The sequence below is a fragment of the Microtus pennsylvanicus genome, chromosome 3 (assembly GCF_037038515.1).
Source record: "Microtus pennsylvanicus isolate mMicPen1 chromosome 3, mMicPen1.hap1, whole genome shotgun sequence".
Classification (NCBI taxonomy): Eukaryota; Metazoa; Chordata; class Mammalia; order Rodentia; family Cricetidae; genus Microtus; species Microtus pennsylvanicus.
Window position 1 is genome coordinate 82,090,171 of NC_134581.1, and position 11,407 is coordinate 82,101,577.

Sequence of the window (11,407 nt, forward strand, 5' to 3'; positions counted from 1 at the left end):
TTCTTTCCTTCTATCATACCTCCTCCTTCCTCACACATTATGTGTTCACTCCATATGTTTTACCTGAGTTATGGCACTGAATTCTAAAACAAAACAACAAAAAAATTGAAGGGTTATGCAAAAAAATACTTAATCCCAGAATTTTATCTAATTTAGAGAAAAAATGGTTTGAAAAAAAAAACAGAAAAAGGAAAATAGGTATTCTTGACTTTAACAGAGTTTGTCAAAAGGGATATTAAATATTTGGGAATGATGAAGGAATATTCTTCTGAAACACCTCTCAAAGGAAAGTACCTCTCGAGTGAACAGCTTTGAGGTACATGTTTCACACTGTAGTCTCAAGATGATCTGAGAAGGCAAAGAATAAAACAAACAGACAGGTACTCAAGATTCAGATGACTGTTTTCTTATTACTTTGACAGAGTGTATATGTGTATACTAAAACCCCAAAACAGCCCATCTGGAAATAAAGTAGTTCAATTTAATAAGCTCCATATTTCCCATATCCTTTGGAAGAAAAGTACAAAATAGGTTAAAAAGCTGAAATTATAGAGAGATTCAGCATCAACAGAGGCTTAACTTCATTGCTGATCATTTTCCATCTTTGGAGAAGTCATTGAATAAGTTTCAGTGGAACGTAAGACTGCAACAAAACTTTCTAAGAGTTCCTAAGATTATCCAAAGCCAGGAACTTCAATATTCAACATTAAAAAATTTAATCAATATTTCCTATACATAAAAATTTTGGATATGGTCAGACAATGTGGAGAGGTGAAAATATATTAGCATGAAATGGGGACTATAGATTTGAGTATTTTTTCCTCTTACTAAACTTTTCACCTAATGACAATGATAAAAATATATTAACTTTTTAGTTTATTTGGATTTTTCAAATTTTCTAATTTTGGAAGCTTGGAGTGTTTGGAGTAAGATCAGTAGTCCAAGCAGTTTTCTGGCGGCCTGAGAAAAGCTGTCACATTGAACAATCTTTATGTCACAGGGTGAACTCTTGCTAGAACTTGTGAAACCCAGAGGAAACAAAAGAGGGCTGTTAGGCATTTGTTCATGATCTCTCTCCTCGTGGTCTAAGATTCCTGTTTCAACATTAACGAGGAAGCAGGAATTTATCTTTAGTAAGGAATGACATGTTTAGGGTTGACTTTACCCTTACTTGCTGTCTCTGGGAGATACATGTGGGCATCGTACAGAGGCACTAGTACATACATCCTACAGAAGTGCTTGCAGAAACCAAAAGCTTCAGCATTGTGGAAACTCCAGTGAGGTTCTCTGTACCACAATTGGCTAAATTTGGACCCAGAATTATTCCTTCATATGATTATATAAAAATAACGAGAAAGCATAACAGGAAGAGAGACAGGAAGTCATTATCTACTGGAAAGAATACTGAAACAATATCTTCCAGTAAAGCTGAGGTATTACATGTAAGTGAACAAAGTTGTTATGTGAATTCTTCCTCTATCAGACTGTTGCCATAAATGAGTCTGAGCACTTACCTAGGTCCTGCACAGAAAGTGAATTTCTTAAAAATTGCTTGGTTTCTTTTTCATGTAACATAATTATTATGATTTTCAAAAAAATTCTTCCTGCTTTTTTACACACATTAGAGTCAAAGAGTGAATTAACGTTTTTTTAGCTAGAGTGAATTATCAATGTTTATCTAAAAGAACAAACAATCAGTGTCCGGTAACAGATCATCTCTGGTTTCCAGGCTCCATAATCATGAGTGTTGTGTGATATGAAGTTTTTAGGTGATACTTCTGGGACTTTGTTCTTATTAGGAATAGAAAATGCTCATACTTGCACCAATTCCCTAGAGTCTCCAGCATTTAACAAGAGCCAGTAAGAATGACATCAGGCTCCCATGTTAACATCTGTCCCAAGAGTAATGATGGTTGGGAAAAAAAAGTATTATTATGTATTCACAAGTTATCTATGAAGAGTCAAAATTAAGTTAGATATCAATTGCTAGTTTTTGACTAAGAGTGTATTTTATTTTCTTATATAGAAAATAATTTGTTTGCCATTCAGTAACTCAAACAAAATGATTACATTTATGTTTATTTGGGCAGCCTTGAGAGAGGAGCTTTGTTTATGAAGGGGAAGTAAACAAGGTCTGAGGTACTCAAGGAATCATTACCATATGACTGGTGGAGAAACTTGCAGACTTTTTTCCAATCTCAAGATCAAATTCCAAGAGTTTTTGAAGATTTTCCTTCAACAACATATTTAGAGATTTCTCATTCCACCTTATACACTGAATTCTTCTTATATCATTCTCTCAAGTTTTTGTAGCTTGTGGTTGCTGTTGACGTAAAATCTTACTGTGTAGCTCAGCACTATGCTTTAAATTTTTTCCCCAAAGCGTCCAAGTACTTGGATCATACATAAGCCTGACTGCTTTTGTTCTAGTTGTTAATTTCATTTACTGAAAATATAATTTACCATATAATATATTCTGATTAGGGTTTCTCTTTCCTCTACTCCTAATAATTCCTCCCATATACCCTCCCATCTGAATTCACATTCACCCACTTTCTGTCTCTGGAGAAGACACACAAGCTTCTAATGGATAATAATAACAACATAAAATAAGATAGAAAAACATTGAATAAGACAAATTAAACAAACAAAAGGAAAAGGACCCAAGGAAAAAACAAACAAACAAACAAAAAAACAGAAATAGATACAGAGACGCACTCATTTGCATAATCAGGAATCCCATAAAAATACTAAACTGGAAAACAACATATATGCCAAGGACCTGTATACTTGTATGTTATAAATTAAAAACAAAGTTTTAAAAAGCCCTGTCTTGGGCTGGAGAGATGGCTCAGAGGTTAAGAGCATTGCTTGCTCTTCCAAAGGTCCTGAGTTCAATTCCCAGCAACCACATGATGTCTCACAACCATCTGTAATGGGGTCTGGTGCCCTCTTCAGGCCTGCAGGCATACACACAGACAGAATATTGTATACATAATAAATAAATAAATAAATAAATAAATAAATAAATAAATAAATAAATAAATAAATATTTTTAAAAGCCCTGTCTTAACATTACAAAACAAGGAATGCCCAAATGTAACTGAGTTCATTTTTTGTTGGCTGTGGGAAGGAAGTGGTTACTTTCCCCGGTGAGGCTCCCTTGCTTAAACCAAATTTTCATTTGTAGGTGGTTATCAATTGAAGTTAGCTTCTGGGTTAGGTATAGGGCATGTGTCCACTATTTCAGCACTGTGATACCATCTGTTGAAAACCTCTCAGGACCGCGAGGGGTGCACTCACACACTGAGACAATGGGGATGTTCTATCGGGAACTCACCAAGGCCAGCTGGCCTGGATCTGAAAAAGCCTGGGATAAAATCGGACTCGCTGAACATAGCAGACAATGAGGACTACCGAGTACTCAAGAACAATGGCAATAGGTTTTTGATCCTACTGCACGTACTGGCTTTGTGTGAGCCTGGGCAGTTTAGATGCTCACCTTACTAGACCTGGATGAAGGTGGGTGGTCCTTGGACTTCCCACAGGTCAGGGAACCCTGATTGCTCTTTGGGCTGACAAGGGAGGGGGACTTGATTGGGGAAGGGGGAGGGAAATGGGAGGCGGTGGCCGGGAAGAGACAGAAATCTTTAATAAATAAATTTAAAAAAAAAAGAAAACCTCTGAGTGCCCTGTGCATGCATGTTGCCTTGGTCTCTATGAGATCCTATATGAGACAATTATGCCAATTTAGAAGGCCTCCTTATCTAAGAGTTCTTTATCTCCTCTGGCACCTCTACTCTTTTTGCCTCCTTTTCCACTTCAAAGAAGACTTTCCAATATGGTATTTAATTAAGTATAAATAGATATTTTATAGATATTTTTCCTTAGGTACCTGAAATCTTCAGTCATAACTATCTTTTTATTCAAAAGAAAACTGCTTGAATTTAACCACACTGTAGTTCTACGATTTCATTTTAAACACAATTTGATGAGGTTGGATAACTGCAATATACATGAGTGAACCAACATTTAAAGATGGAAAAACAAGAGATGGGACATAATCTGCAGAAAATAATTTCATCTTTATTCAGTGTCAGAGGTATAGGTGTAGAAGATAGTTTCATTTTAAGGACACGAAGAATTTTCTCACAGTTCCCATTTGTAAGCTATCGTCTAGTGCATCCCATGCTATTGCGTCCATCACAGCGGCTCTTTTAGTTTAACACAGCTTGTATTATCTTGTGCAATGTAAGGGAAACCACTCTTCATAAGGAAGCAATCACAAACTAACAAAGCATTTCTTGAATTCTGTATTAATTATTATAGTTGTTATAATGCTTTCCTTAAATATAGGGGTTTAAATTTATAGAAACTGCTAATCTACAAGTATAGAGACATGTCTAAAATTAATTTTAACTGGCTGAAATGATGATTGGATTTTACTCAATCCCCCCAGACATTCCAAGTAAAGAAACAGAGAAATAATTCTGAGCTTCTTGCGGCTCCTAGAATGCCTTGTTACGTACTTCTATTACCGCAGTTTCAACCTTGTGGTCAAAAGAAACAAATATGGACATGAATTAGTTCATTTTTCCAACATATATACAAAGAAACAGTGAGAACTTATTTTGTTTTATTTTTTTTTTCCTCTCAATTTTAAGATGACTGCCTTACACTAACCACCTTTTTCAGTGCATTCTTTACATCCTTGTTCCTCAGGCTGTATATTAAGGGATTCAGCATTGGGGTCACTGTGGTGTAGAACACAGAGGACACTTTATCATCTTCTGTATAATTGCTAGAAGGTGGCTTGAAATACATGAATGTTATAGACCCAAAGAAGATTCCCACAGCCAAAATATGGGAGCTACAAGTGCCAAAGGCTTTGGAACGTCCTTCAGTGGAGCGGATACGAAGAATACTAGTTAGGATGAAAGCATAAGAGATGATGACAGCCAGTGTAGGCACTAGGGTATTAATTCCACCAATAATAAATAGCAGTATCTCATTGATATGGGTACTGGAGCAAGACAGAGACAACAAGGGCAGAATGTCACAGAAATAATGGCTGATACTATGAGACCCACAGTAGGACAACATTGTCATGCGTGTTGTATGAACAGTAGCCCCAAAGAAACCCAGTGAGTATACCACAGTCATCATTATGGAACAGACCCTTTGGGACATGACAATGTTGTAAAGCAGTGGTCTACAGATGGCAACATAGCGGTCATAGGCCATGGCTGTAAGGAGGTAGCCTTCTGAAATAGCAAAAAGGAGGAAGAAGTAAAACTGAGTCATGCACCCCGAAAAAGAGATGATGTTCTTCTCAGATACAAAGTTCACCAACATCTTAGGCGTGATGACAGAGGAGTAACAGAGGTCAATGAAGGATAAGTGACTGAGAAAATAATACATTGGAGAGTGAAGCTGAGAACTGATGGTGATTAAAAGGATCATGCCCAAGTTTCCCACCACTGTGATCACATATATCACAAGAAACAAGATGAACAGTGGGACCTGAAGCTCTGGGCGTTTTGTTAGTCCTTCAAGGATGAAGTCAGTCATTGAAGAGTGGTTCATAATCTCCAGTACTTATAAAATATTATCTACATGAAGAAGGAAAAGAAAGGGTTGCTGGTCATTCTTAATTTCTGTTTCTCATTGACAGATTGCATCTCTGATAACCCCATTTCCCCCCAAATCTTTGTGCACTCCATAAACAATGTTAAAATTACTTTTTAAGCTTTTGATATTATATTATGACATCATTCCTCTTTTGCCTTTCCTCCCTTAAATTCTTCCCATATACTTCTCCTTGTTCTGTTTAAAATTCATGACCCACTTTTCATTATTTATTGCCATATGTATATATGAATAAGTGTATACATATACATCCCTTTTTACAACCTACTCAGTCTGTATTATGTTACTTGCATGCATGTTTTCATTGATGTCCATTTGATACTGTATAGGAAAACAAGGTGTTGTTCCCTAGGTAAGACTCTTTCTCTTGCTTTCAGCATTATTTCGTTGCCTGTGATTTTTTTGTTTAGATTTGAGATATCATGGTTTATAAAGGCATATAGAAAAAAGAATGATTTTAGCATTTGGGTTTGCACACCAGCTTATAGACTGCCCATTCTTATTTCCATGTCACCTAAGTTTGTACATAAACTTAACTCTTTAAGTATTGAAGATTAAGAATAAGCACAGATTCAGGCCTAATTATTGCGTTGGTATAATTAACATAAAGATACTTATCATTTTCACCTTAGTACATGCCAAAAGAATCATCAACTTTATGAAATTTAATTTACAAAACAGATTTGATAATTTAAAATACCATCCCTTTCTATATTTCAATGCATTTATGTAAGTCAATATCACAGTCTCTAAACCTGGGAGCACAATACAATCACATGATTTTCTAAAGCTGGAAGCACAGACACAATAAAATGATTCTGGGTTTGACTGGGTGGTGATATTGCACACCTTTAATCCTAGCACTCAACAGACAGAGGCAAGCAGATCTCTGTGAGTTCGAGGATAGCCTTCTCTACTAGATTTAATTCAAGGACAGGCTCTAAAGCTACAGAGAAACCTTGTCTTGAAAAACAACAAAACAACAAAAGAAACAAAACAAACAAAAGAAAAAGTGATTCTGGGTTTAAATGAAGAGATTATAGAAAAATTTCTATTCACAATAGAAAATTGCGATCTATTGCAATCTTTCCCATTCCTTCTCAGAAGAGGAAGCTAAAATAAAATAAGGCTTTCTCTTTGGTATTGATGAAAAAAAGGGAAATGTGCTGTTGCTCTCTGACCATAAAGTACAGATGAGGTCACCCCTGTCCTTGAAAGAGCAAACTAGAGCTGACTCTTAATGTAATATCTGAAACACCAATAAATCAGTTTTTTCTTTAGGGACTTTCCTTGCAGGATTTGAAGGCATTCTCTCATTGTCCTTCTTCCTAATCTATTAGCTCAGAGTTCCATGCTTCCTTATTTATTTATTTCATGTCTCCTGAAACTCAAACATAGTTGAAATAAGTGTTTCTTAAATGTTAATGTTGATAATTTTATTGATTAATTTGGTATTGAGACGTTCTTGCAGGCAGTAGGAATGTCACACAGAAACGAGTGCTGACTACTCTTCCAGACGCCCTAGGTTCATTTCCTAGTACTCACATGACATTTTACATTCTTTTTAAACTCTAGGCCCAGAGTTTTTTCTCATGGCCTCTGCAGGCACCAGGCCTGCATTTGACACATTGACATACATGCAGATAAAACACCCATGGATGTCAAAGTACTATAATAAGTTATATACTATAGAAATACTAGTAATATTTTGCTAGTAATTTCACCAAAGAGGAAAAGTTATCATGTCATGAAATGGGTATGGTTTTAAACCATTTTTTAAATGTGAGAAAAATAAATGGAGGAAACATTCATGAAAGCAATAAGTAAACTAACTTTATTTTGCTTGAAACACTTTCCTATGATCCAAAAGTAATAGAGAAAGATATTTCACTATACTTTTGAAGTCCTTGTACAACTTCTTAAGAGGATTTAAAGCAAGATTTGATGAGATATTATTGCACAGGGTACAATAAATTAATGTATGTGAATCATGGAAATAAGTGATTCTCTAGGCTGGGCTGCATAGCGATAGCCTGTCCCAGAAAACAAAGCAAAATGGACCATGCTTTTAGAACAGTTTCAGAATTACAAAGGTGTTGAGCTCTGTTAAGAGTAGAATACCGTGGTCCCTATTTATGGCTAGAAACCAATTATGAGTGAGTACATCCCATGTTCATCTTTTTGGGTCTGGGATACCTCACTCAGGATAGTGTTTTCTATTTCCATCCATTTGCATGCAAAATTCGAGAAGTCATTGTTTTTTACCGCAGCGTAGTACTCTAATGTGTATATATTCCATACTTTCTTCATCCATTCTTCCATTGAAGGGCATCTAGGTTGTTTCCAGGTTCTGGCTATTACAAATAATACTGCTATGAACATAGTTGAACAAATGCTTTTGACATATGATAGAGCATCTCTTGGGTAAATTCCCAAGAGTGGTATTGCTGGGTCGCAAGGAGGAGCAGAAGGAGGGAGAACATGAGCAAAGAAGTCGGGACCACGAGGGGTGCACCCACCCACTGAGACAGTGGAGCTGATCTACTGGGAGCTCACCAAGGCCAGCTGGACTGTTACCAAAAAAAAGCATGGGATAAAACTGGACTCTCTGAACATGACGAACAATGAGGGCTGATGAGACGCCAAGGACAATGGCACGCGGTTTTGATCCAACGCAATGTGCTGGCTTGGTGGGAGCCTAGCCAGTTTGGATGTTCACCTTCCTAGATATGGACGGAGGGGGGAGGACCCAGGACTTACCACAGGGCAGGGAACCCTGACTGCTCTTTGGACTGGAGAGGGAGGGGGAGAAAAGTGGGGGGAAGGGGAGAGGGGTGGGAGGAGGGGGAGAAGAATGGGAGGAGGGGGAGGGAAATGGGAGGCTGGGAGGAGGTGGAAATTTGTTTTTTTTTTCTTTCTTTTCTTTATTCTCCTTTTATCAATAAAAAAATACATAAAAAAAGAAAAAAAAAAGAGTAGAATACCTTCAGATGATGCTCTGAACTTGATGAGTTGACCATATGAATCAGACTGAGAGACTTTTAGTTTCTACCCATACAAAGCTCCTCACACCAAGCAGCACAGCAGAAAGAAGCAAATGCCATATTTTGACATTTAGTAGGTAACACAGTTTTTTTTTAATTGCATACATTACTTACTGAATTCCCGTTTGTAAGCAATAGTCATCCAGATAAACTACAAATGAATTTGAGGTTAAATTGCTGTATTGACTGAGCAAACAAACCTTATATTTGTTATGTTTTGACAGAACCCAATACGAAATGAACAGGGATATCTTAGTTGCCTGGGGATGCACATTTGGTGAGTTAAAACCTCAGGGTTACAAAACAATATGAGAAAATATCTGTACAAAAGAAAATAGTAATCATAATATTCATGTACTAAGATTCTTCCTTTTATGCATCCATGCTTGTTTACTCGTAGCTTCATGCTTTCTTAGGAAATACTTTTGACGCATATAGAGGAGTTCAAAATTAAAGAGAAAAAATAGAAAAATGTAGGGAGTCATATGAAAGCCATTAAGTCCAGCTGACTATTGAAAGAACAGCAGGTAACAGTAATGAAAGGAGCCAAAAAAAAATCAATTGAAAAAATCAATAAAATCATGTCTGTGAAACACAATATTATCTATACATCAGAAAATTTGATAATGTTAGAATACACATAGGTAAGTTCAAATACCTAATGTAAATACTATAGATGAATGTGTTTTGACATTGTCATCTCAAAGGGACAGAAGAGCCTGACATAGTATTTAAAATTCTTAACAAAGTAATCCATAGTGGATGTCACAGATGAAGAAAGATATTACATAACTAATCTTTGATTGGAAATGAATTATTATATACGATGAGAGTGAAATGAGCAACTTTTAGTTGTGCAGGTTATGTGCTTTCTGCAGTCAGAGAAAGATACAGATTGCTGGCACTTACTGATTTCTCCCCTATTGCATCTTCTGCAATTCTACTGTCCTTGTTGTTCTGTAATACACAATGGGACCTGACAAAACAGTTGTCTGCTGTAATTCTTGATATGCGTGAATGAGCATCTAAGAAAAGTGATATTTAATATGTAAGAACACAGGTGCTCACAGGGTGTGTTAAGTTACCGATAAAATACTCAGCCTTTAAATACACATATTTAAATAATATTTAGATGATATATAGAGAACAAATATATATGTGTGTAAATGAAAATAAAATTTGATGTTTTACTTCTCTGTTTAACACAAAATATGGAAATCATTTATATAAATCTCTAGCTTTTAAACATATGAACAGTGTACATTCAGGCAGAAAATGAGCGAATATGAATATATTAAATCCATGATTTCCCTTCTTTATGCTGTTTTTAGAGCAATTGTTTTGTTTTTGCATGTTTTGTGTTTGAAGTCACTTAGGAAGTAAATGAATATAATCTAAAAACAAATGGTTCGTCACAAATGATTTATCTTAGTGTTATAAATTTTAAGATAACTTTTTAAATATTCTACATGGCATCAAATTGTGGTTTATTTCAGCTTAGTAATTAACTATAAATTAATTACCTTAGTGGTCCCTATATTTTGTGGGATTTCTTTTAAAGAATTAAATGAGTCAATGTAGTTTTGAAATTAATTTTTAAAGTTTGGTATGTACAGTGCTATGGTGAGCAAAATGAACCTGCAGTATTGATGGATTAAAAATTTTTAATACAATTTGAGTAGTACCACTCAGTTATAATTCAAGAGTTATTCAACTTTCTGAGAAATTGATTCACTTACCTTAAGATGTTTGCTTCAAGCACAGAGATTCTATATTATTTGGAAATGTTGAGCTAGAATTTATAAATACACAAGCAATTCCTTCCCAAAGGTACAGAAACTCTCTGAAGATTTTGCACTTGTGTAATATATAATTAATATAGAAAACAAATAAGGGCTTTGATGATCTCAGTAACATTTCACTCTCTCAGGGAATCAAAAACATTAACACGATTCAATAATTAATCCCATGCTGTCTTCCTTTATTAATTTAGTATTTACAATTTATTTTATTTATTTATCTTTCTATTTATTGTCTAAATTCTACTCTAGTAGACGACAGCCAGTCTTAAATGGATTTGCTCTCTGGGAAAATAATAGATTTTCCTATTTACTAGTCTTCTATCACAAAATCTGTGAAGATACATAGGGCCTCAATTACTCAATTACTGCTGAAAGTCTAATGTAATTAAAGCATCCTTAACTGTTAAATAAGACTTGCTTCAGTAATTTCCTTAGTTTCAACTCCTTATTCAAATTCCAACTTTCTGCTTTAAAACCTAGAACCACATAATCCTTAACATTGTGTGAAATCATTGGCCACTCAAAACATGTGAGATCCTGGTACTAGTATCCCTTTCTCATATTTCATTACTTAGTTGAAAAAAAATATATTATGAGCCAGGATTTGATTGTTATCTAAGCTCACCTGAAACTTATGATAATTCCTTGCTCATCTTCCAATGAAAGCATGCACCACCATACTTGGCTTCAATTTTAAAAATAATTAGTTCTTTGAGACTGTTTTAATCATATTCAACCCCCCCAAATCTTTTGAAATCAACTCATTTCCTGTCGATATGACGTTGTGTCAGTTTTTTTACAATTATATATTTATTTTGATCTCAAAATTAATTGGTAATGACAAATGTTCATTAGTATGCTTCACTTACCAAGGTCTACATTCTTAAAGAAAACTGTCTTTGCCTCCCTAGC

At 35.3% G+C, this 11,407-nt stretch overlaps 1 protein-coding gene across 1 annotated transcript; it reads right to left on the bottom strand.

Annotated features, from left to right (window-relative positions):
• Positions 1 to 4,659: 4,659 nt before the first annotated feature.
• LOC142847140 (olfactory receptor 8D2-like) lies at positions 4,660 to 5,592 on the bottom strand. Its single transcript, XM_075967869.1, has one exon. It carries the CDS (start codon positions 5,584 to 5,586, stop codon positions 4,660 to 4,662), a length of 927 nt encoding a protein of 308 aa, XP_075823984.1. The 5' UTR covers positions 5,587 to 5,592.
• Positions 5,593 to 11,407: the final 5,815 nt, after the last annotated feature.

Bases quoted from the DNA above. Each gene is read 5' to 3' on its own strand.
- LOC142847140 (XM_075967869.1), bottom strand. From the start codon at position 5,586: ATGAACCACTCTTCAATGACTGACTTCATCCTTGAAGGACTAACAAAA.